Source organism: Ruditapes philippinarum, unplaced genomic scaffold, assembly GCF_026571515.1.
Source record: "Ruditapes philippinarum isolate M1 unplaced genomic scaffold, ASM2657151v2 ctg5650_1_1_1_1, whole genome shotgun sequence".
NCBI classification, from domain to species: Eukaryota; Metazoa; Mollusca; class Bivalvia; order Venerida; family Veneridae; genus Ruditapes; species Ruditapes philippinarum.
In genome coordinates, this window is record NW_026865028.1 from 24,980 (window position 1) to 52,505 (window position 27,526).

At 32.2% G+C, this 27,526-nt stretch overlaps 1 protein-coding gene across 1 annotated transcript; it reads left to right on the forward strand.

Moving 5' to 3' along the window:
- The first annotated feature begins 237 nt into the window (after window positions 1-237).
- On the forward strand, window positions 238-27,526 carry LOC132727609 (limbic system-associated membrane protein-like). The gene is made up of 6 exons (XM_060713168.1): window positions 238-562; window positions 14,987-15,119; window positions 15,331-15,556; window positions 23,670-23,957; window positions 26,155-26,442; window positions 26,809-27,526. The coding sequence occupies exons 2-6, from the start codon at window positions 15,075-15,077 to the stop codon at window positions 27,141-27,143; spliced, it is 1,182 nt and encodes a 393-aa protein (XP_060569151.1). The 5' UTR covers window positions 238-562; window positions 14,987-15,074; the 3' UTR covers window positions 27,144-27,526.

A 27,526-nucleotide genomic window follows, 5' to 3' on the forward strand; every position in this document is an offset into this window, starting at 1 on the left:
CGGTTTGAAGATCCTCGTTTGGATTGCATTTATTTTACATAATTCTTTGTACACAGTTGATATTATATTTACTGTAGATTGAGTTTAAAATTTTCTTCAGAACACTTATCTTTCAAAAAGTCAAAGTTCCTGGTGGGGTTATTAATCAGCTTCATTGATAGCTCTAGTTTAATATGTAGGCAGAAAAAAACATTTGTTTTTTAATCATAGTTTATTTTCGTTAATTTTTTAGGAACTGTACAGCAAATTTATATCAAAGACAACAAGGTCCCTGTGAAAAGAGGCAATATACAGGTTGTATGTGAAGTGTCGCAGTTTGCCAGTAATGAATTGATCAGGGTCTATAAGACTGATTCCTTTCCTCCTGAAGACATTACTACTACTCCAACATTAACAACATGTACACCGTCACAGTGTTTGGGAACTGTACCAAGACATACAGTCAGCACTGATAGCAGTGGTGTCACTATTACAGTCACCAATCTCAATAGATCAGAAGACCAGAAATATTGGACATGTATCCTCAACTCTCAGAGAAAATACATGCAGCTCATTGTATACAGTATGTATCATTTTAAAACACCAACTTATGAAAAAAGATCATTATCCTCCATGTCAAAAAAATTAAATAAGCAATTAATCCATCATTTAAAAATTGTCAATGTACCTCTTTAACAGAAAATTTCTGGACACTTTTCCCGCAAAAAACATATTGTTCGGTCCAATATGTATAATCTGTGTTATGTAATTCATCATTTCCAGATACGAACCTATAAGTTTTTATACGTACTTAGATTCACTGAAATTACCAAAAAACTGTCCGTGTAGTTTGTGATAGTTTCAAACTTATTTCAGCCTGGAAAGGGTCTCGTAATATTAAAGATCTCTTAATACATGTACTAAAAGCGTAACAAGACACGTTGTTCATATTATAGTAATATACAAATTAAGTTACAAAAATGGATATTTCTGCGTCATAAAAACTTTGGGAAGGAAAAAATGGACATTCTGCGTGCGGAAATATTTGCGAAAATAAGATTTCTAGCAGGTACATGTTAAAGATATGGCGCTATTGTGTTCTATTTAGTTATTTATTTCAATTCAATATATTTATTGCATAAAAATTGTAACATATTTATAGCAAACAATACATGAAATACAATGGAAATACATTTTTTACATATTTTTTACATATGTTTATACATAAGTTATTGTCAAAGGTTTTTCTGACGAGCTTATAAATATTGAAGAATGTTTGTAAGTTTCTCAGTAGATTAGCATAATATTTAAATTTACATAGATTCTGAATAATTTTCAGGTTAGTTTTACTTAACAAGTTTTTGAATTTTTATAAGGTAGGCCAGGTATTATAATAACGTTTTAAATATTTTTCTACGCAGTGCTCTACATTTTGGACATATAAGTAAAATAAAGATATTCATTTTCGATCATATTAGAATTACAATTTAAACAAATTCTCTCCGTTCTAGGAAAATTTATGTGCGTCCGCGTTCTATTTCCGAATCATGTGAAGATGTACGAAATTTCGTTAAAGATATTCTGAATGTTGCTTCCTGTATAAAGTCGAAACAACTTTCTACTTGACATTCATGTTTAAATAAACAATACGTTTTGAGACGAGGAGACTTTTTTCTTGATGAGCACCATCGTCTAATATCCGTTGCTTAATCATATTTACATTAATTTGAATGTTAAATTGGTTTTGCTATAAATACATTTAACCGTGATTATAAAGTATTTCTTTTATCTGACTAGCCCAGTTATTAACATTATATGTATTTCCTCATTCAGCATCTCTGATTATCATATTATAAGTTTTAAATAGTAGTGTTTGATTATCTAAAGTAATTAATTTAACCCAGTATTTTATCAATATTTTTTTCGATACACATTCATTGGTGTTTTCCCTAATTCGCCGTATAGTGCAACTAGGTTTGTTTTACGCAAAGAACTCTCCTACAAAATTTCGTATGTACAATCTCAATATCTGCACAATAATTAAGAGTAGATATTACAAGAGAGTCAAAAAGGTATATCTTTTGGGATACAGGTAATTCTAATTTGTTGTAAAAAAAGAGAAAACTGTGATGTCGAGCGATTCTCTGTTGCGTGCGATTTCAGCTCTTGTTTTTAAAAAAATGAATACCAAGATATCTAAATGACTGAACGATGTCAATACGCGAGTTAAATATATAAAAGTCATATTATGTATGACAACTATTTTCAAATATCATTATTATTTGTTTTACTGACGTTTTATCGAAGTCTCAGTGTATTACACAGTAAGTCTGTACATCATTTAACATTGATTGTAGAGATTGAGGGTCATAAGCAAATAATGCACCGTCTTCAGCGAATAATAATAAAAATAATTTTACGTCATCAATACTTAAAATACCATTTAAGTTATTATTAATATTTTCTACAATAAAATTTAGGAAAAAACAGAGTATACTACAATCTGGGTCTCCTCCCAAATAAAAGATGTTATAGGATCTGAATTCGTAGAATTATATCAGATTACATATTTTTCAACTAAGTACGTACATGGATTTTAAAGCTGTAATAAGTTTAGCGCTAACATTCGCAGTAATTAATTTGTGCCACAGCATTACCCGATTCATCCGATCAACCATGTTTTCCCAGTCTAAGAATGCTACAAACAGTTCCTTTTTCATTGATACTTTTTTTCAATAAAATACCATGAAGAATGAATACACAATCATGTATTGATATTGAAAACAAAACCATATTGGTTATCTATTAATACTGAATTTTCGTCTGTCCATTTAGTAAGTCTAGCTATGAGCATCTTAGAATAAATTTTAGATAAAATATTATTCAATGTGATTCCTTAAAAATTGTTTACTTCAGCTGATCTGCCTTTGAAAATCGGAAATATTATACCTTGTTGCAAAGTTTCTGGAAAGATACCTTCGGTGAATAATTTGTTAAGTAGTTGAAGTAAGAAAGGGGAAATCATATAATACAATGCTGAAACACTTCGGCTATAAGGTGATCTGCACCCGGACTTTTTGAATTATTTTGACTGTAAACAGTATATTTTAGTTCAGATATAGCAAATAACGCATTTAAATAATCATTTTAGACAATTTGTTCTTGTTGTTCATTTAAGTTATAATCCGACATAGGTTGCGTTCCATATAAATTATTGAAATGCATATAGAAATCGTCTTTACTCATTTACGAAGTAGGCCAATACGTGTTCCACATGTTGTTAATTGCGGTTGATCCACTGCCTGTAGATATATATATATGCATATCTGTACAAGGTCCGCGCCGAAGCGCGACGCTCTTATGGAATGAAATCAGATTTTGTGAAAGGGCAATTGCAACTTCTCGAGCCTTTTCGTCGGCCGTAATAGCCGAACATTCCGATTGGTATGAGTGTATGAAATGTTGCGATATGTAAAATGAATAGTGAACTAATGTAAACATATTCAAATGAAATTATCTTATCCGTCAATTAATTTCGCTCTTCGGTATTTTTATTAATCATTTTGTAATACACAGTGGGTTAAATTATGTGTGTTATTGCTTTACCTATAAATAGACCTGAACATTGTGAAAGTCCAAAAATCTATTTATAGAAGTAGTTTTAGTTTACCGAAACAGTCATTCGTGTCGAAACGAACTGGACAATTTGGCAGGAAATGAAATGCAAACATATTAAAACAATTAATTGCAATCTTTAAGTAGGCAATTTATACGAATTGTTTTTTCATAGTATTATCATTATTCGTCTGCAATTTTAACATGAGTTGTTATGGGTTTATTGATAGGCATTTAAACACACTAATGGTTCAGACTAGGTCATTAAAATAGTGGATAGACCTCCCAAATAAATCAATTAACAGACTTTGTTCACTTTGACTATTAAGTTGTATGTTCAAAAGAAAATAACACATATGCTTGAAATTCTATCAAATAGCCAATATTAATGATAATATCCAAAACCCCTATATAGTATAAATAAACTTATACCAAAAAGGGGGTATATTTTGGATATTATAGACCTGTATAGTTTGGATATTATCGTTAACATTGAAAGAATTAAAGTTCCTGTGGAAAAAACATTTAATATTCAAATCTCTAGCATGCCTACCAAAGTTCATGATGAACAATGTCTTTCGGCGTCCTGTGAACGTTGTCTATGCCTTGTTGATCTTTATTCTTGTTATTTTTTCCGCCCATTCATAAATGATATACAATACTAGGTAAAACCAATTAACCATTGAAAAGTTTATAAGAATATCTAGTCATCAGATGTCTACTAGTTCATCTTCACTTGCTGCATTTCTTCCTTGGACGCCCTTTGATGCTTTGCATCAATGCTTTTCTTGTACTGAATTAAAATAGACTGTATGATTATAAATGAGCTCTTGTAACAAAGCAAACTTCCGTTCCTTCCTTCTGTAACTTGATTGCTGGAAAATCGCACATGTAATAAACTATTACATGTTTTATAATAATATACTTGTGATGCATAATAATGTATCATACATACGAGAAAATAAAAGAATAATTCAACTTAGAACAAAATTGTCATTATTTGAAAAAATAAATATATAAAGCATAACCAATTTGGAACGGGACTGTTAAATTGTAAAAAAAAATCACGATAAGACTATTACGAAGAATAGTAAAATGATTTATACAGTTGTAAAATCACACTGGCTATAGCTTTTGCAGAAGCGGTGGGTCCATCGAAGCCGCGTTGGAAATTTCGTCGCAGAAGCAGTGGATAAAATATGACCGTTTGCTTTTGTCGGCAGGTTTATGACTGAATTTTGTTTTATGCTTTTATGTTTTACTGGGACTGGAGCTCAGATATGTACTTTTCCAACTTAATACACACTCATTGCCATTTGTGCAATCACGTCTGTACAGTTTGACAAGGGGCGCCACTTTTTCCTAATTTTGGTAAAAACATGTGTGCAAAACGATCCCTAAATACGCCAAAATTACATGGTATGTATGATAAATGCACAAAACAACCATATTTTTGAACTTTTGAAAATTGTTATTGCCTTTTTTTAAAGAAGAATTGACAAAAAGTGTTTGCAACTCAGACGGCGATCAATTTGATTGCAATCAATCAATCAATCAATCAATTTGATTTGACCCAATCAAATTCAGCGCCTTCTGTGTTTTGATTCGACAGGTTATATGGCCGTTTGTTGCCGAACGATTAAGCTAAGGTTTTGTTGCAACCGTTAATATATGGCCATATAACCCGTAAAAATCTTCATGACAAATGTATACACCAAGCATATTTTTTATTGAAAAAAAAACGATTTCTTCATAAACTGACAGCATCCTTGTATATAAGGCTATATAACTATTATAATTATCCAATGAAAAGCGACGTTACAAACGTGCAGTATTATTAAAATCGTTTCTTGCATATCAGACAGGATTATCTACCGTTTACACCGATGCTAGAAAAACCTGTCTAACACCCCCATGTAAGACAAGTCGCGCGCTTTAAATAACGTCATTGCCGCGCGCCATTTATAAATGAATTACGTTCTCAGGAAGACTTATTTTACCATTATAAATGAAGTGGTAATTTCATACGCCACTATAAGAAAAAGTGCGTAATGAGATTTCTCCACTAAATAGTAAATTTCTTAAGCTTGAGATACTGTCCTAGCTACTATATTGAAAATTCATACTCAAATTTCACATGTTACAAAGCAATGTAAATTTAACTCTGAGCTATATTCAGTCACAAGTTGGACTCCAAATGTCATAGTGTCAGAAGAATGTGCAGCCTGACCGGGACTCGAACACAGAACCCTCAGAATAGGTCTGTACCACAGCTCTTACCGGCTTAGCTATCCAGGGGCTTACACATATCCCCCTTCTGGCAACCCCCTGATGTAACATTTGGATAGGGGACTGCGCCGAAAAAGTGGTCACTTTTTTAACAACATTTCTCAAACAAAAAACAGTGTAAGGGGCCTAAATAGGACATTTTTCACTGTTTGAGGCCTCAAAAAGGAGGGGGAAAAGCCGTCGAAACACGCTTATATAAGGTAACGGTTAATGTTAAGAATTGCCTTTTTCCCATTCAGTACTATATTATGTCACATTAAATCAGACCTAAAGCAGCTTCCTATCCTTAGAAAAGTAAAACAATCTTTTCAATAATTCATAAGTGAGAACAAATATTCTGTTGTTCAGTTAAATTCTGAAGAATGTGTCAGTGTGTATATAAAATATATGAGCCTAAATTTAGTTAATTTGAGAAAAGACCTTTATTTGGAAAAAATGTAGCTATTTTGGGTTATTTTACAAGTTGAAAGTTAAAAGATTGATAAAAAAAACTTTATAATATATACTTGTGTGTTAATTCATGATCATAAAGCCTGTAACTTTCTTTAAGTACTAAGTAAAAACAGTTTAATTTTCATCAGAAGATGACATTGGTTATTCTTCCCTGCTGCTAGGAATGAACAAGCCCTTTATCAACCTTTGATGAGAAGACACTAATTAATTGCCTAGGTCATCATTTTGGAAATTTTGCTGATCAAATTAGGAAAAAGTTGTTCAACAGGAAAATCTTCCTAAATTATAGAAAAAATGTTTTGTACTCTACCAAAAATTAAAATAAAACAAGAACACACACGTGCACACACAAACACATCTGTCTGTAATGATACCGGAATGAACTTAATTAATACATTTGTAACTAACTTTATTGCTTTGGATTTTCCAAATTTCAGTTTGATTAGGAATTTTTATAAAGATTCAGATCGGGAAAAATAAGCATGATTATATGTATTACAGTATTTGCCTTTTGAAATCTGTTTGATAGAGCTAAAATAATCATCAATATTCTTTATGAAAACTATTTAATAAACATTTAAAAACAAATTGACTAATTTAAAACAAGATGAGCCAAAATATTTTAAGGACATTAGCTTTGAAAAATGTACATTGTACTAGGATTTAAAGAAAAGTCAAAATTCAAGTTTTAAGTAATATAATTTATAACAGCTGTGATCAATTGATGATTGATTTTTAGGTATCTATCACGATATTTCTACTGTATTACTAACACAGTAAGGACCTTTTGCATATTTTGACCTCTTTTTAGTCATTTGTTTGGTGGCTGATATGTTACACTTTTGCATGTTGCGTTGTCGTTTATTGCCTTTCTTTTCTTGGCGCTACCAAACATGCCAGACTGTGGCACATCGTCCCCATGTCTCTAGGCTTATATCAAGGGAATGGCTTCGTATTGTGCTATCGCATGGGTCGAGTCGTTGTCGCCAGCAACAAAGCAGATTTAAGCCCAAATAAGCTAATTCTTCCATTTGAGTCAAGCGACAATGTGTCATGAGGCCACACACTGTGAGACAATTTGCCAATTGGCTTGTTTAACTAACGACATGACAACAAGAGTTCAAGGCCCTGACAACAGAGCAATCTCGACTTTTTGGTTTAGGAATAATAATTGTTTAAAAAAGCGGAAGCAGTGCATGAAATATGGAATGAACAAAATATATTCTTTTATATGACTTCTTTCTTTGTTTTGCCAACTTTTATATCAGTTAATGATTTTATACACAAAACAGAAAAAAGTCATGCAAACTGTTTAACTGACAGTGACACAAAAAGTTAAATGCATTATCATACCTACTTCATAATGATAAGTTCAGCAAGAGGATTCTCTAAGGTGATATATCCTGTCAGTCTGTAAACCTTTAATAATTCATGTTCTTATTGACAATTACACGAAAACGCACACATATGTGTTGATCGATATAAAATTTACTGATCAATCAAAAAGTATCATGTTTGTCTTTCCAGGGATCTTCTGCTGCCTACTGGTCCAGCATGATTTCGTTATTTAACTTATAAATTGTCCTTTATCCTCAGTATGATCTTCATTTAATCGGTTTAAAATGATATTTTGTATCATGATTTATCCGAATTATCGACACTCACAGCTGATTTTTAAAACTATTTATTTCCGGCTCTGGAAAAGTTTTTTTCCGTTTCCCGTCACTACGCAACTTAAAGAAATATCGTTGGCATCATATACAACCAATAATAGTCTATTTCGAAGCAAAAATGAACCAAAGTTGAGACGAAGCGTACAAAAGGCAGCCATTTTATTTCTGGTTAATATTTGGTTAAAATTTGACCCACCCCCTATGCGTGGGTTAATTTAACCAGAAATTTACGCTGGTTTAATTTAACCAAAATTTTATACAATGTGTTAACCAAAGTTTAACCCAAAAGTTAACCTAACCATGGATTTAACCCAGTGGTTAAAGTTAACCAACGTTTATACAATTGGGTGCAGAGCAAACAGATATTTTGTCGTTGCCACGAGTAACTTAGTCGTGGCCACAAGATAATTTAATCGGGGGAACGATATACTTAGTCGTGACCACGAGTTACTCAGTCGTGGGCACGAGTAACCAAGTCGTAGGCACGAGTACCTAAGTCGTGGGCACGAGATAAATAAGCCGTGCAAGCGAGATACTATGTTGTGGGCACGAGATACTATGTCGTGGCCACGATTTACTATGTCGTGGATTCGAGATAATTTAGTCGTGGGAACGAGATACTATCACGACTTAACTATCTCGTGTTAGAGTGGCGACATGGCCGAATGGTTAACGCTTCAGACTAGTAATCTTATGATCGCTAGCCGCATGAGTTCAAACCCTGACAGGGGCAAGTCGTTGATTCCTGGAGCAAGAAACTCTACACTCATTGCTCAGTACTGTGTACTGTGTTTATAAGGTTATAGTTTCCTACACAATCGAACTAAAATAAATTCTGTATAAACCAACTATCTCGTGCCCAAGACTAATTTACTCGTGCCCACGACATAGTATATCGTAGCCATGACATAGTATATCATAGCCACGACATAGTATCTCATTCCCATGACTTAATTATCTCATGTCCACGGCCTAGTTAATCGTAGTCACGACATAGTATCTCGTGGCCACGGCATTGTATTTCATGACCACAACTTAATTATTTCGTTGCCACGACTATGTAAGTAGTGGCAACGACATAGTAACTAGTTCCCGGGACTTTACTATCTCGTGGGCACGACTTAGTGACACGTGGCCACGACATAGTCTCTGGTGCGCACGAGAAATATGAAATCACACAATTGTCACCTTTGTGCCACTATACGTGTTACCTTTGTGCCACTGTAGTTTCTTGTTACGGATCTTTTATATATCTTATTTGTACGGAATATTTGTATAAGATATCCGTAAACGTGACAAGTTACTGACATTGTAATGATTTTAACTGCAGGGAACTTTGGGTTTAGATATCCATAGGCGTGTTTCAATTGGGGACCATACGCCGCTTTTCATGAAATGGCAGAAAAGTGTCACAGTGAAGGTTTCATGATTACCACGTATTAACACATCTGTAGATGTTTCTAAATTCAAAATTTCACCATTACCATGAAAAAATATTGAATTCTGCTTAAGCCGATACTATGGGGCGTGGACGGTAAGTTGCACTTAGCATTGCTGTCCAAAACCAAGCCCAATCAAACCGAGCCAGTAACATAAATCAATTTTGTCTTGTTGGGCTGTCTGTAGGGATCCTTTATTTCTCTTTATTTTATACATTTTTACAATGATTAGTAAAGTGTTAACACATTGCAATCTCCACGCAGTATTCTTCTCTGCATTATTCGGCATAGATTTCTGTCAAATAGAATAGAGAAAAGCAGAATTCCTAAAGAAAGCCCAACACGGCAAAATTGTAAATTGTTGCAGGCTCCGTTCGGTTGAGCCTGTTCATGGACGGTCCTAGAAAGTTCAAGTTACCGTCGTCGCCCCATAGGACCAGCATAAGCAGAATTCAACATTTAAACACAAACATGGTGAAATTTTGAATGAAAAACATCCGCAGATGTGTTCATACGGTGGTTATCATGGAAACTTCAATGTGGCACAGTAGTGTCATTCCATGAAAAGCGGCGTATGGTCTGCAAGTAAAAGAAAATTTAAATTTGTTTGACTTTCATTTACAAAAAGTGCACTGTAATTTAAAATGTTTGATGATTGTTTAAATGATATCTGGTATGTAACAAAAAGATAATTTAGACAGTTACTTAAGAAAATAATGGCATTCTATAAGCATGACAGTACAGTCCCATAGAACCAGGAGGCTCAAATTAATTTAGTTTTAATGCAAACAAGAGTACAACATAGGCATAGCAATATACACCCAATGGAAATTTGTAAAGTAAATAGAATTTAAAGTCATCAAAAATAATGTTTAAACAGAGAAAATACTTGTAATTATTTATTTCCATGAAATTGGCACGAAGTATATATACTGACTGAAAGCAACAATGTTGGTTTTCAAATTACAAAAATCAAAGAAACATATATTAATATTATACCAGAAATTCAAAAGATTTTCACAACATATTATGCTAAAAATAATAAAAAAATCAAAATTCTATGCATACAAATAATGTTCTTCTTTTTTTTTATTTCCTCTCTTTACATTTATAACAAAAAACGTCATCAATACTCACACAAACATCCATCAAAAAACTGTTAATTCTACTTTTACAAAGAGATGAAACATGTTAAAAATCTATGTATTGCATGTTGTATGTTGGAGGTGAAGACTTTGAAAACATGTATACTATATACATCTGTTTTCATGTAATCTGTTCAATACCTACCCACGCCCACAAACCCACTGGGCACAGCCATTTTTCAATATCAGTGAAGTGATCTTTTGAACAATTGCGTAGTTCTTTTATATAATACTACATGGCAAAAATTGAAATATGTAATTTGTAACTTTACATAAGAATATGGCCCCTGGGGCAGGACCAATATTGACCCCAGGAGCATGATTTATATAAATTGTGTAGATGTCAACAAGGGATGCTTCATGCAAAATATGTAAGCTTTACATAAATATAATATTTGGGCATACGAAAATGTGTTGTTATCACATTCATTGATTGAAAGCTTTTAAAATACAGCAATTCAAAAATGCAATGGGCTAAACTTAATTAATTGGTATTTCTTCCTATGAACACATATATTACTCTTTCAATTAGGTAAAGACTGTCGATAATATAGCAAAACAGTATTCATGTCCAAAGTTTTGATAAGGTACCTTAAACAATGACATGTTATATGTATTGTTGTTTTGTGAATTTACATATCTCAAGAAACAGTTTATCATATCTCAGTTTTTCAGCTATTATAATTGTCTAATTTCAAAATAATCATATAAACATGTAAAAACTTCCAAATTACCATAACAGAAAAAAGTATTAAGGTTGATAAAAATATCATAAAGAAATAGACTCTGGAAAATAAAGGGATGTAAATACATACATATATTGTGTGAGGAAACATATTAATAAATCTATACATTGTAATCTCCCTTTGTAATATTTATTTTGAATCAGTCAGTGTGACCTTGACCAGAGGTAGTCCAAAACTGCGCCCTGCACATCATCTCAGTAATATAGATAGTACTGCCAAATAAAAGGTTAACCATTTTGTTAAGGTCTATTCTAGAAACTATAGAACCTTTTAAATTCAAAATTCAAACTATTATACATGTTCACTATTTAAACATGACAAATTGTTTAAAAGGGCATATTATGTTCAATTCATTTTGCAAAGTTATGTCTCTTTTGCGTATTCTTTCTAAGGTAATTTTCTTAAAAATTGTCAAAGTAAATCACTTCAAAATTTAAAATGTGGTGGCATTTGAACAGGCACGCATTTCCAAAAGGTACTTAACTTTATTTTTTAATTTTCTTTCTCTTGGTTAATGTCCCTTTAAATGTCTTTGTCAACTTTTTTGTCAACTTTTTTGTTGTGTCACATTTCTCAAAATGTATCTAAGACATCACTTACAACTTGGAAAACATTTTCACTTTGGAAATTGAAATGCGTTTCTAGGGAGCAGATAATCCAGAAAGCAATTTTCGCTGATTTGTTTGTTTGTTGTTGTTATTTTTAAAACTTTTTCTCAACATTTTAAGGTATTTATCATAAAGGCGGGTATATCTGTTAAGCACATTTGTAGAAGTTTTCCCCATTTCGATGTTGCTTTTATTGAACTGAGGGTAGTAGAGAGGTCTTGTTCCTTGAAGTTTTATGAAAAACACTTTCCACCGAATTGAATAGAAATTGAGTACAAATTTCAAAAAAAATATTCTGGTAACATGCAGCAAGTCCAGCTAAAATATTCATATAATTCTATCAATGGTAACAAAAAGGTACTTGCATAACAGATATCAAGCAAACAATTTAGAGAAATAAAGAAACCCTAAAGAACGCTAACAAGACAAAACTGAAAATGATGCAGGCTTGGTTTGATTTAGCCTGTTCATGGACGGTCATGGAAAGTGCAAGTTACCGTCCACGCCCCCTAGCACCGGCTTGAGCAGAAATCAACATTGTATCATGGTAATGGTGAAATTTTGAATTTAGAAACATCCGCAGTTGTTTTCATAAGACGGTTATCATGGAACCTTCAATGTGACACTTTTGTGACCTTTCGTGAAAAGCGGCGTATGGTCCCCAAGTAAATGAATGCGTGTGCCTTAAACGAGAAAACAATAGGCGGAACTAAATGAAATGGAATTTTGAAAGAGGATCAGAGGTTATGAAGCCTGCATATCATAGATAGGCTATCAAAAGAGAAATTTAAAATATAATTATAGAATTCACAACAATACAATAAGTATTGTGTTATGACAAAATTATTTCAAAAACTTTTTGAAAATGCAAAGTTATGCAAACTAAAGAATACACATATTGTACCATTATCTTGATATATGTGATGAATACATTCAAGAAAGACTTTACGAAAAGAGATCTGCATTTTATAGACGTTCCATTTATTGCATTAAGTGGACACAACATAAAGAATGACCATTCTGTGACTGGACTTGCCAATTTTGCAATAATTATACAAGAAAATCAGGATTGAAAAAAAATCTTTCTGATGAAAATTGAAAAGGTTTTAATCATAACAAATTCTTAAAAGTCTCTTGAATGAATGCGCGTAATTTAAAAGATGCAAGTATAACAATGTGTTCAAACTTAAAGCTTAAAAATGGTATAACTTCAACCTTTATAATTGTGTAACTGACGAATAGCTACCATTTTATCTTACTTCAATACTTGTACTTATTAAATAACTATACGTTATAAGTTCTATAAAAAGCACCTGCCACGTTCAATAACACGATCGCCTGCCTTAAAACAGTGCCAATATCTATATCACTTTTTCGGCCTCGGGTTGATAAGTTATATAGATATAAAGCCCTCATTTGAAGTAATTTGATTGGCTAATAAAGTAGGGCCAAAAATGATATGCATTTCTGCTAGAAATCGGGAAATGGCAGCCATTTTATTTTAACTCGGTCTATGTGTAGACGCATGTCTACACAATACGTTTTAATAAAGTTTTTTATACAATTGTTATATCATATGGCAAAATAAAGACAGTTGTTATTAGTTAAAATATGTTAGAATTAAAATAAGAAGAAATATCGGAGGATTAAATATTATAAGTACTTGTAGTTATTTAATAAAATTGTCTATAAATAAGTGATTTGATATTGGCCTTCGGCCTCGGGCCAATACAACTGCCCTCGGGCAAATAACAGGGCCAATATTAAATCACTTATTTATGAACATATTTTTCAAAATGTGCATTACTTAGTTAATTAAGTTGTCAATTAGAATGTAAAACTTAGGTCTTGTACAAATTAAGCCTACAGTCAAAACCTTCACATGTGACTTTTAAAGGGGAACTTACAAAAATGTCACACGACAGCGAGTTCTTACATAAAGTCCTAAAGAGAATTCGATTTTTTCAAACCATTTGATATTCTGTTGTGAATTGATTAATTATATACTATAACCGATTTAATCGGCGGGGCATAACAAATTCCAAGAATGTATCAATTTAAATATAATATACAAACATAGTTGGCCTCTTTGGTCGACTTGTTGATGATATAAATGGTATGCGTTAATATTGCGTAACGACCAGAATATGACCATCTTGTCGCCGTCCGATAATTCACGGACCTTGAAAGAATATTAAATTTCAACTGATATTCCTGATCTATAAGTAAAATACACAAATACACAAGAATTATAATGGATTAAATACTAGGTAATAGAAAGAGCATCGAAACACGAGGCTATCTGATTTGTAACTACGACGTTCCCTGTTGTCACAATATAAAATCCCGGAGAAAAGTAACCGATGAACGATCATCTAAATACGACATTTTTCTGCCGTCACAATAAGTAAACCCCAGCAAAAATGAACAAATCAATTGGCATGCTCTGGAGTGCGGGAAACTAAAATGTATATGTATACGATTTAACTCGGACACATTTTCAACGGAAAGGTCCCCAAACTATGGTACAATTACTTTTACTTCTAGTTGGCTATATAAAGAATTATGGCCTTGATAACTAGATCAATTCTTGATTTTGTACGGAAAATATTTGTTTCATAACTGTCTCAAATGATCAATCTGTCATGTGGCATCCTGGTAGCAATGATTACAGTACTGATCGAAACGTTTGATTTTTTAGCATCATGGCGTTACGTTATTTATTTGAAATCGATGAAGCTATTGAGCGAAACGCGTAAATAATTATTCAAGATAAACTACGTTTTCGAACATGTATGTTTAAATTCTTTTCCATATTTGCTTATTAGATATCAAGTGCTATTGCACTTGATTGCCCTGTCTCTTTAAAAGGGAAATAATGTGAAGCGTGTAAGAATTGTCTGTCACGAATATTTAGCATAATCTAGATATCTTAAGCATTTTCTCAGTATATCTATGTTTATAAACAAAATAATTATTTATACAAATATTAAATGTTTTTATTGTCTTTTAAAATACCACTTATTTATTCCATTCCAGCAATTACTCCTTCACTACAGTATGATTATCCACGAAGCCAGAATCAAGACTTAGTTCAAACATCAGTGACATTTAGCTGTAGTACAGGATGTGCATATATCCTGCACCAAACTTTATTTGGTATTATAATAAGGTAATTTTGATCACTTATGAATTGTGTGGTATAATAAGGTTATGTTATCACTTACGAATTATATGTAAAAGTTGTAAAGTAGTTAACCATCTAAAACCAAATACATAGTAAAATATCTTCAAATAAAAAAATATATTCATTTCTTTTGTAGTCATCTCTTTAAAGATTATGTCAATTATGCTATGAATGTAATACATTTGTTGCATTGCAGACTGGTGGATCACGTCAGGAATGGTCAACAACAGCACCTGTAACCGAGAAAACTGGTGTTTGTTCTGACTCTGAGAAAATATATACATCTAAATTAACATTGTCAAGAAACTCAGCGTTTACTGACAATACAGATACCACTGTGATGTTTCAGTGTGGTGCTATATCAATAACTGGTGCAGGAGATCAACTTTTTACTCCAGCATCAGTAGACGTCAGATTTGCAGGTAAATATTTTTTTTTTCATTTTCTTATTAACTTAATGACAGTTTAAGCAATAACATAGCTTTCATATTCATATGATTTATTTGATGATATATCAACCTGTATAGTTTATAACCAAACTCTCATTACTGTTCACTCAATGCATCGATATCTTTCATGTTTGAAATATACCTTTCCTTATAACGTTTGTTTTATTGTAAACAATTCTGGAATACATTGAAATCAAACCTACATGTTATGCATATTTGATATCTTAACAATTTGTGTGTTACTTTTTTTAAAACATCGGGTGATTAAGCGACATTTGTAAACGGTAACATTGTGTTACCGCTAGCTCTGTTTGCTAGCTTTTCGTTATATATTTCAATATTTCAATGTTAATAAACCTAAACAATATTCAAGCCAAAAAATCCCATTGCTACACATATTTCTAATGTAGCTATTGTATTTTTCCCGTTATGCATATATATATGTATGCATACTGAAGCTATTGTATATAATATCCGTTATGCATACATATTTTTTTCTATGCGGGAATAGTTTGATAACAAAATGACACGATATACATTGTACAGTTAAAAACAGAAAATATTTCTCTCGAACATGGTCTGTGTATATATTACTCAAAAATTTACACATAAAACTAAAATTAAGTAAAATTATAAGAGGTAAACCAAAGTTACATAAAACAAAGTGTTATGTAATTATGCATCATGTTTCTATTTGAAAAGTTTTTTTTTCCTGTCTAACAATTACTCGGTGCATATCCATATCGGTGGCCTCTTTGTGAAATCTACTCAAACGGTACCCTCTTTGCACATGCACGGGCCATTCTCTGCTCAAAACAAACCACCGATGGATAGATATCAAAAGAAATTTCATTGTAACGAGGACATGACGTATGTCATGTGGTAAAGTAGTATACCACGGAACACTAGAATGTTTAAGTTTTTGTGTTGGTTTTTCATGTGCCCATTTTTCAATTACTGTAACTTCACAATAAGCTGCATAAAATGGACATGTCTTGCCTCGCCCGTCGCCTCGACATATTTTTGGGGTTTAAATGAACCATCTTCAGACAAATTGCTGTTATTAATCAAACATAAATGTAAAATTAATAAAATCACCCTACTTTCGGTTTTGCAGAGGCACGGGCTACCTCTTTGCTATTGATTTTGTATGTCACAGGTACCCTCTATTTCAATGCTTTTAATGCACGGGAACCCTCTTAGCACAGAGAAACAAAGAACGCAAGTACGAAAAATATCTAGGAAAGATTTTATATTACACGTAAAAGGAATTCGACCGCAATGTTTCGGGTTTTCATTTATGTAAGTAAAATAAATAAATAAACAAACATTGCATACTGGAGTGCTTTACTCCTCTGTATTATTTTATTCAAATTTACATGTATAGTCATAATTGTCGCAATATTCCAATTATGATGACTGTTGAAGAACACAGTGTAGTTAAACAGTGAAACAAATAAATGACGCTTTTCAACAGTTGCAGGTCTACGTAAAACGGGTTCAGCATTATGGCTACACCATCCCAAAAACCGACTTGTACTGACCAATTACGAAATCAGTACGATGGCAATCAACTTGTCTTGAACACCGCAAAATATGTCAAAGTAGATATGCCCAAATATCGACATACTAAGAGAGGTTATTATACACTTGTGAGAATAGTACAGAATTATATTTAAATGGACGAGTACACTGCCGTCAAACATGTATTGGACGAGGTGCAAGTCAAGCCAAATATAGGTTTTGCAGCTGTGTATGAGTCCAATACAATCATTATTATTCCCAACATTGTTTAATCATACCACAATTGTTTGACTTTTTATCTTCAAATATAATTAAGGTTTGATATGAATGTTTGGCCTCTGAAAACGAGAACAAGGCTAGATGGAGTACGATATGCATTTTATATAATTATTAAAAGGAGACTATATGGCGAACAACTTGACGAACTTGATATATATATTCACTTTACATATTTATGTGGCTATTTGGGTAAGATATACGATTTCATATGGACTTATTGGAATCTGTAAATGGAAACGAGGCTTAAATATTATTATTTAACCAGTAATATTTTATTGAAACACCACATAATGCAAACGCTGAAAGCTCATTGGCTATATAGATGTGAAACAAAATAAATGGTGGCGTGTTGAGTTGTGTTATTAGTCTAAATGCCAGGGCTGTGTAATTTGTAAAAAAATGCTTCTATAAAGTTTTCGCTATATATTGAAATCCAGTTACCTTAGGCCACCCAATAATAAACTGTATAGTGGTCTATTATACGATAATCCATGGTAAACATGATTAACCAATTTTTTAACTATAATCAAATCAACAAAAGCCCTGGCACAGGGCGTTACCTAACAATTTGGCAGACAATAGGATTTTAAAGTAATTCATGTTTGTCGTTATGGCAACCAGAACATTAAATGGAATCCAATAATGTGTGACGCAACTTGACGGCGATCAACGAACACAGGTTGACAAAAATTTTACAATGAGTACACGCTGCTCAGGTAAGCTAAAAAGCAGGCATTCGATTAATTGAGATGTACTATATATATGAGCTGAAAAAAGCAAAAGAGTCAATGTCACACATAATAAAAATAAATGAGATAGCAATCTTAAACAATCATTGCATTCCTATCATAAACGATTAACGAAATTAAAAGTAAAGACAAATGTGGTGCTTAAAGGGTACCCGTGCGTTAAAAAAATTGAGAAGAGGTTACCTGTGATATAAAAATTCAAAGGAAAGAGGTAGCCCGTGCCGCTGCAAGACCGAAAGTAGGGTGTTTTTTATGAATATTACATTTATTTTTGAATATTTAATGCAATTTATCTGAAGAAGATATATAAATGAACATATGTAATATCTATGATGCATATATAATCAAGCCACTGGTCCATTTAAACCCCAAAAGTATGTCAAAGCGACGGGCGAGGCAAGACATGTCCATTTTATGCAGCTTATTGTGAAGTTACAGTAATTGAAAAATGGGCACATGACAAACCAACACATACATTAAACATTCTAGTGTTCCGTGGTATACTACTTTACCGCATTACATGCGTCATTTCCGTGTTACAATGAAAGTTTTTTTTTGGATTGTTATCCATTGCTGGTTTGTTTTAAGCAGATAATTGCTTGTGCATTTGCAAAGAGGGCACAGTTTGAGTAGATTTCGCAAAGAGGGTACCGATATAGATATGCACCGTGAATTGGAGCTTTTTAACCAAATGTTAGCAATGCTTGCATAACATTAACTTGATAATTACTTTGTGTAGCTATTAAGAAAATATCCATTTTGTAAACATTGAAATTAAAAAAATATTGAGTTTTCAAAAAAGAACAACTTCTATTTAAGGTGTCATTTTTACTTGTTTCTCGCTTGACTTTAAAAAATGTGTAATCATTTACAAATTCACCTAACTGTTAAAGAACTATCCTCATTTCTATACGTTTATTGTAGAGTTATCGTTACATTTCATTTTATAGTGATATTGAGTATTATTTAATATTACTTTTAATACCGTGCTATTAATAATATTTACATCAGGAATTCATACATCAAATGGCAGTGAGCATTGTTTTTTTCCTTTAATAATAATATTTGTTCAAAACGTTAAATAAGTGCTATTTATTCTATTGCACAGTCTTTGCATATTTTATCTTAGGGATAAAAATTTGATCACCAAAACAAAGAAAAGCCTATTGTCCTCTTAAAACGATTTAAATGAGTTTTATTAAGTAGAATATCACACTGGCCATAGCTTTCGCAGAAGCGGTGGATCCATCGCAGCGACGGTGGAGTATTTGTCGCAAATGGTCTTTTGCTGTGGTCGGTAAGTTAATGACTGCAAGTTTTTTTATGTTTTAATATTCTACGGGAAACACCAAGTGTGACTAGAGCCCACATATGTACACCACCAAATTATTACACGCACACGGTGCAATTCATTGCCATTTATGCAAACACTTTACAGTTTAAAGAGGGGATGCCACTTTTGCCTAATTTAAGTGACACTTACACAAAACAACCTTATTTTGGAATGTTTCGAAATTGTTATTGCCCGTCTATAAAAGAATTGACAAAAATGATTTCGTCGGATTCGATTGCAACGCAGTGCTGTTGCCCCGATACAATTAGTGTTTATATTAAGGGTATAACTTGACATAACCCACTTTGCAGTTGAATTCAACCCTTTGTTCTTACTTTGACATCAGAGAAACGTGTTAATCTTGTGATTAAAACAATAAAGTAATATATATATATAAATACATATCTGAGTTCAGCTTCCATTTATTTTCAATTGAAAACTCATTTGGCCGCTTTTATCATAGAATAGACCTCGTTCAATCTGAGACTTAAAAAGGACCGTAAGTACAAGGTTCAACAATTTTCTTGTCAAACAAACATGTTAAAGACACGGTAAAGATTAACAAAACATGCTTCTTGACTACGAGAACAATGTCACTGTCCTCAGAACACCAATTTGCATAAAAATTATCTCTACAACAGAGTGTCATTTTAGGAACAGTTTTCTATGTATTACTTTTTTTAATACCTGCTCGTGATATAGCTTTTTCATCATTTTCTTAAATTGTGACATTTATCGAAGAAAAATGGCATTATGTTTAAGAATTTAAATTACCTCTAATGAAATTTGAAAACAGGTAACAAAATATTTTTGAGAATTTAATGTTGTTTTTGAGAATTTAATGTGCAAAACTATAATGAAAAACATAACAAGAAAGACGGATTTTAAGACGTATGAATAAGTTATCTGCCCTTGTAAAATTATAAGAATTTACACCACAGGCACAGATATATGCTGTATCATAGGCAGTATTTATAAATGTCTACTTTAAATCATGCTTGACACTGAAATATATGCAGACAGAAAACGACCACAAACAAATGCTTATCAATAAAACACTTAAATATCAATTGGTCTATGCAACTCCCTGCACATCTGTAAATTTCCTTTCGGTGGTGCATCAGGGTCAGATGCCATGACTCCTAGTTTCCGCTGGGCCTTGATTCTTGTTCGGTCCGGGTTTATATTTAAAGGTATGATCTCTAAAGGCAATATCAATATAAAGAGAAAGGGCACTTTATATGTTTTTACTTTACTGCACATTTAACTCGAATGGTGCATTACTTCTCCACATGAAACAACTCAAAACCGATATCTGATCGCATACAGAAATACTTTTAAATTAGTAATAAAACAAAATAGTTGATGAACGTAGACTTAACGTGATGTCAAATTGGAAAATGTTGCACTCGATGGAAAAGTGCGTTATATGTCAAATAAAACACTTAAATTGATATAATGGTATCGGACCACCATAGTCTGCGTTGTACTCATTATTGTCATTTATTTTATAAACAGGCAGTATCAATTTCAAAACATTTCAAAATATGATTGTTTTGTGTTAGTATTATTCATACGAAGTGATGCCGGTGAAATAAGGAGTCGATTTGCACACCTTTATGTGTGTTTAAATCAAAATTAGGCAAAAGTGGCATCCCCTCGTTAATCTGTCCAGAAGTGATTGCATAAATGTCAATGAATTGCATCGTGTGCGTGTGATAAATCGGAAAAGTACATATTTGGGCTCCAGTCTGACAAGATATTTTCCGTAAAACATAAAAACATAAATTCAGACATAAACTCACCGACAACAGCAAACGGCTATTTTTTATCCACTGCTTCTGCGATGAATACTCCACCGCCGCTGCTATGGATCCTACGCTTCTGCAAAAGCTATGGCCAGCGTGAATATGTGTTCTGGTTTTAACCTTTAGTATTATACGATATTTTCAAGAAATCAGTGATGCCTTTAAATTGAGCAATTTTCGTTAAGACTATATCACAAAGATAGCCTTAAACATCTTAATATACATGTATTCAGCAAGTTAAGCCTAATTGCTTTTCTTTAAACTTATGTTATCAAGTACTAAATTTTAAAGCTGCATGTCTATAGATGAGTCAAAATATTTTAAAATAATCAAACCTGAGAAAAAAAAACCGAGATTTTAAAGAGATGTATAACAACTCAAGATACAAATCATATTTTTCATGTTAATTAAATGACCGATTTTAAAGTATTTATCGCCATATTTCTACTGCGTGACTTACGCAGTATGTACTATTTTGCATATTTCGACCTCTGTATTTTATATGAGTTGTAAGTGCTGGTTGCAGTATGTGTTTAGTTTCTTTGTTCAATTCACAATGTCTTACTTCTGAATACATTTCAAAATTGTCATGAACATCAGCATGGATTTTGAGGCATGCTGCTTTTATAATGCTACATTATTTTGTACTTTGTGCAAAAAAAGAGATCTACTTCGATATAACATACATGAAGATGTGATTTTCAGTCTTTTAATTTCAAACAAAAAAATCATACTGTTTTCATGATTTATTTTCAAGAAAAAAAGTACTAATGGCATTTTGAAAATGAATTTCGATAAGGAATTTTGAGAAGAAAAAAACAGTTCTAAAGGTCTTTTTTAAACTCAGGATGAAAAGACACGGCTTCATGGAGTCTACTTATATGAGTTATATAAACGTGCAACATCTTTCAAACATTCATTACATTTGTCAGCAAGAAAAGAGTTTTAGAGTTTTTAGTTTTCAATAATTAATCACGGAATAAACATTCAAGAAAAATAGGATACTATTAAGAAAAGTCTTTCACTGCTACTCCGTTTTAGGTTGTGAATATATAATTTTGGAAAAAGTGGAGATTAAATCAAAAGGGGAAACCACACTGTTTATTTGAAAAAATTGCCGATGAATTAATCGAAAGTTGCCTTTCTATAAGGGAATCATATTTTCATTGTTTAAAAATGTCAATTTGAGCTATCAATGCTTTTACTAAAGTAATTGCGTCAAATAAAATATATCCAATTTTAATTTTGACAGGCTGGTTTCTTGAAAACTGTCATTTGCTGATATTGTTCAAAGATAATTGCTCATGAAATAAACTACACTTTTATTTGGTTCGGCTTTTTACTTAATTTAATAAACAAAAATTGTTTAGACGATTTATAAAAATTGAATATCACCTATGCACGTATTGACGGTACTGATATAAAAGAGATCCTCAAAGAAACAAAAGTTCATATATTGTAGGTTTTATTTGGAGAACAATTCTGTCTCATAAGGAGCTGTATACGCAGCGTTTTGTCCAAAATGGTCCGAAAGCTATTTTTTTTATCAACATGTTCATATTTTAGATAGAATTGCAATTTCGATTCAGTTCAAAATCGGTGTTATAGCCGATTAACAATGTTAAGATCGATATCATTTCGAATTTAAATTGACAAAACAAAGGCTGTTATTAACGGAGCCCCTAAGGTAACATTTTGCACTCTTTTTTCCCAGAACTTAATTCGTTTTTTACGAAATAATAATTCGTAATTACGAAATATTACTCCCTTAAACTAAATTGCATTGTGTTTAAATCTCGTTAAAAATAAAACTGTGGGCGTTAAGAAGTTTTCAATTATATATCAGTATTAAGCATGTCTTTAAAGCTATTATTCCACGCGTTGTATTTTGTGCGTCAAAAGATAAACACTCTCTCTCTCTCTCTCTCTCTCTCTCTCTCTCTCTCTCTCTCTCTCTCTCTCAATTTCTGTTGCTTAAGGTGTTTTTGATTATATTTGTTTTTATTCTCGACTGCTCAGTATCTTATCTGCATTTACAAATACATATTCTCCGTCTGGCAATAACTTGTCTGTATTTTATGGAGTATATCACTCTCATGGAAACTGAAATTTTATTTCTATTCATATTTGATAACTTTAACCAGATAGGCTGATGTTCTAGACCCGTTTTGTGTTGGAGAGTAGCTGTAATTGACAATTAAATTAAAGTCCGTTGTATGGTTGATATTTGTTGTCTTTTATTCTGATAATATAATTATTATTATTTATGTTATTGACGTATACGTTAATTTATTTTGTTTTACATTTTTGAAAATATCAAAATCAGCTCCACTAGAAATAAATCTAAGCAATCACCATATAATTAACTGACCTTTCATTTGTACATTCATTAGTTCAGGTAACAGGAAGTACACTCAAAAATGGAGCTGATACAGTTTCTGGACAATTACAAGTTGTAAGTGGTGTAAGTAAAACTCTGACATGTGAAACAAGTGTAAGCAGACCGGCAGCTACAATAGTATGGTATATAGGAAATCAAGAGAAACAAAGATCAAACTCTACAGCCTTTACATTCAACCCACAAAACAACGATCATAATAAACAGGTTTACTGTAAAGCCTTTAACACACAACCTGAGAGTCAAGCTGCCATTTCATACAAATCAACACTCTTTGTGCAAGGTGATATAATTTCCTTGAAGTGTTTTTATGGCTATAATAATGTAACAGAAATTCGTGACACTATAATAGTGCAGAATCCGTACAGAAAGTCTCATTTAACAAGACATCTCATGAATACAACAACTAATCGTAGAATTGTCCCCGTGTGTTATACTTTTGATCAGTAAAAGGTGTTTGCCTTAAGCAGCTGGGCCTAATGCAAGAAGAATTTAACCTTAAAACAGCGTGCTAGAAAGACGATTACATTTTATTATATAAAATGTCTCCTCCGCATTAAACTTATTAATACGAGGGTTGTTCAAAAAGTAATAGGACTGCAGTTCTACTGTTCACATTTTTTAATTTACGTGCACAATTTTACAAGATAATAATATCGGAACATATCCTCTATATACAGTGAAAAAATCAATAAAATATGTTTAAAAATAACGAGTCTGTGAAAATTTCAAATGACAAGGGGTACGCGACCCGGCGCACGCTAACAGCACAATAGATGACGTTTATGACGTCGTAAAATAAAAACAAAATGTATCAAGCGTCATCCCTTCTGAAAGAATTCTCCCTAGTGTTCTAGGTGTCTAAATCATGTAACTTTGACCAGACCTCATATGTGGAGATGAAGCGAGAAAGAAAACGATCACATTCTTGTTCCACTCTCCGAGAGAAAAAAAGCCCGATAGCCGGCCACTCTCCGCTTTTTCTCGTATTCTTGTATCTTATAGTAATCAATATAGATTAAACAGGCATGAACTTATGATGTTAATGAAAAAGCGATTAATAGAATTATTTTACACATATCATCGTACGTTCTTAAAATAATATGATTATGTAAGTAAAATAACAATAGTTATCAACTGAAAAGTATATTTTCCTACTAGGAACAGCGTATCATTTTTAAAAGAAAATCGGGGAAAATATTAATAATTACCGTTAATCTTTATAACATTTATAACATTAATTTATTGATAACACATATATCTAGTTAAATGAAATAGAATTTTGTTTGAAACAAATCATTTAGGCAGAACTGAATCAATAGACCCAATGCAGAAATCAAACATGCCGGACAGTTCGTGGACTGTTTACCGTCGATCATTTTGTAGCGCTTTTTCATTTGACGTCACTAACGTCCCGTCAATTTCCCGCTATCATTCTCATCCTTTCCTGTTTGTGATTTCGTATGTGCAGTTTTTGAGTTGTTTGCGCAAGCTGAGAATGAGTATCCTGATAGCCGATTAATTGTACTGTGTTAATTTTATGTTTTCATATGTATCTGAAGGAGTATCGCCAATTTGTTGGCAAAGTTTAACGATCACACACATTTTCAGTTTTTTAATGAATGTCAAATTTCTACAGTTAACGTTATGACCACTGCTGTTCAAAACTTGATGATTTAGCCATTTCATGTCTGAATGACGTCAAATTTGGGCATAAGGTCACTTAAATATAATAAACTGTATTGGTGGAATAAATGGGGGGAAAAAGAAAATAAATTATGAATAAAATAGAAGTTCAACTAAGCTTCAATAACCTTTTTATGTGCTGCGCCGGGTGCGTGTTTCCATGGTTATTCAATTACACAGAGAACACGCGTTAAGCAAAAGAATTCAATATTTTTATGTTTAAATTGAAGAAAACATTTTTCGATCGCTGTACATATAAACATATTCTAAATTGAATTGAATATGAAGATGCAAGACTCTTAGTCCTATTACTTTTTGAACAACCCTCGTACGTTCACTTTCAAAAGAGTTTTGAAACGTTTCAATTTTATATTCATGCTAACAATGTCATGTTATGCACGCTTTAAATGATTCATTATATAATAAAAATGATTGATATATTAATATAGATATGCAGAAATGTGGACGAAATCTTGGAAGAAATAATGTTGAAAAATGCTCTGTTAAGAAAAAACAATGCTACCCTAGCATCATTTAATGAGACTGTAATAAACGAAACTTTTGAGACTGTTATATTTATTAAAGTTGAATTTGGCCAAATATTGAAAAAAATACTTTACATTTATATCGACGTCTGAAAAATGTCTAAATTAAATATAGTAGTTTATTCACTATTCCTGCATGTATAAACATGTTGATATTATGTGAAGTTAATGAGCAATGTACACATATTATATCGTCAATAGTATACACTGTTATAATTCATTATTTTTGAACTTGAACCTTTATTTTAGAACGGGCAACAGTAAAATCGTTCTACATTGGTCAAAATGAAAGTCAAACAGTAGCTACCATTGAAGAACACGATGTGAACATTCCACTTACTTGTGTTGTTAGTGGAATGCCTGCCTCCGAAATTTATGTTAGTTTCAAGGGGGGTATTATTGCAAGAGGGTCTAACACAAATAAGCTACAATACAATTTTGGAAAGATTGCTTGCACTAAAAGTGGCGTATATATCTGCAAAGGCTTTGATATTTTCGGGATGTTTACAAGCAGAACGGTTGAATTGTTTGTGGAGTGTAAGTTAGTTAAATATTATTGTATATTATTTGCTGATCGTAGGTTCCTAAATTTATATTTGTTTGTATAATAAAAGATATAAAGGGATATGTTTGATCCTACATTTTCTTAATTATTATAACCAGAATAAACTTTACGTCAGACTTTACATATGTTTAAACCAAAGCAGTGCTATTGTATGAGCAATTGATATTAATTCAACTTTTTGAAATATAAATATTAAAGATTTAAAGGAGCGAAATAAATTCATCAAAATGTCACCATATATGTTTTGATGAAGGTACAAGCACAAACTACTTTATTAGTAACTCTTAGGTTAAACATATTTTTGAAGAAAAAAAATGAAATTGTTTATATATTGATAGGTTCACCAAGACCAATACGACAAGTCCTTCACAACATAACCAGTCACATTGGTTCATCAATATTACTTACCTTCAAAGTGATAGCATATCCTGAACCGGGACCTAAAGGCTTTAAATGGTTCATTGAAGACAGGCTTAATTGGATTTCTTTATTAAGTAACGAAGATTTTCAAATTTCATCGTCTGGTTTTGAGACTAATTTAACAATCTCAAACGCATCTAGGGAGCATTATGGAAAATATCGTGTTACTGCTGTAAACAAAGTCGGCTCATATGACCAGATATTTTTTCTTTCAGAAAAAGGTATAACCAGTCGCTTCTTTTTAATTTTCTAAGCATTCATTCATATGTTATATTTGCACACTTAAATTTCATTATTTTTTCATATATAAATTAACTCATTAACTGAAGATTAATGTCATTATAAAATAAAATCATCTTCTTATAATTTGATGTAACTGTACATTGTTGAGTACAATACTAAAGACTTTTGGACGAGCATACAGCTGCCAACCTATATTGGACGAGGCGCTAGCAGCGTGTGGTATAGGTTTTGCAGCTGTGTACGATAAGAATACCAATAAGTACAATAAGATTTTGATATGGACTAAAAAAAGAAAGAAAAAAGCATCGGATGGAGTATAATATGCATTTGATTTAGAAATGAAAACTTGATCAATTGATAAGATATGATCCAATAAAGATTTCTTTAAGAATA

Excerpts from the sequence above, each read along its gene's own strand:
- LOC132727609 (XM_060713168.1), top strand. The coding sequence starts at position 15,075 with ATGTGCATATATCCTGCACCAAACTTTATTTGGTATTATAATAAG. Across the intron at positions 15,557-23,669 it reads AGTAGACGTCAGATTTGCAG|TTCAGGTAACAGGAAGTACA; the intron begins GTAAATATTTTT and ends TACATTCATTAG. Across the intron at positions 26,443-26,808 it reads GGTTGAATTGTTTGTGGAGT|GTTCACCAAGACCAATACGA; the intron begins GTAAGTTAGTTA and ends ATATATTGATAG.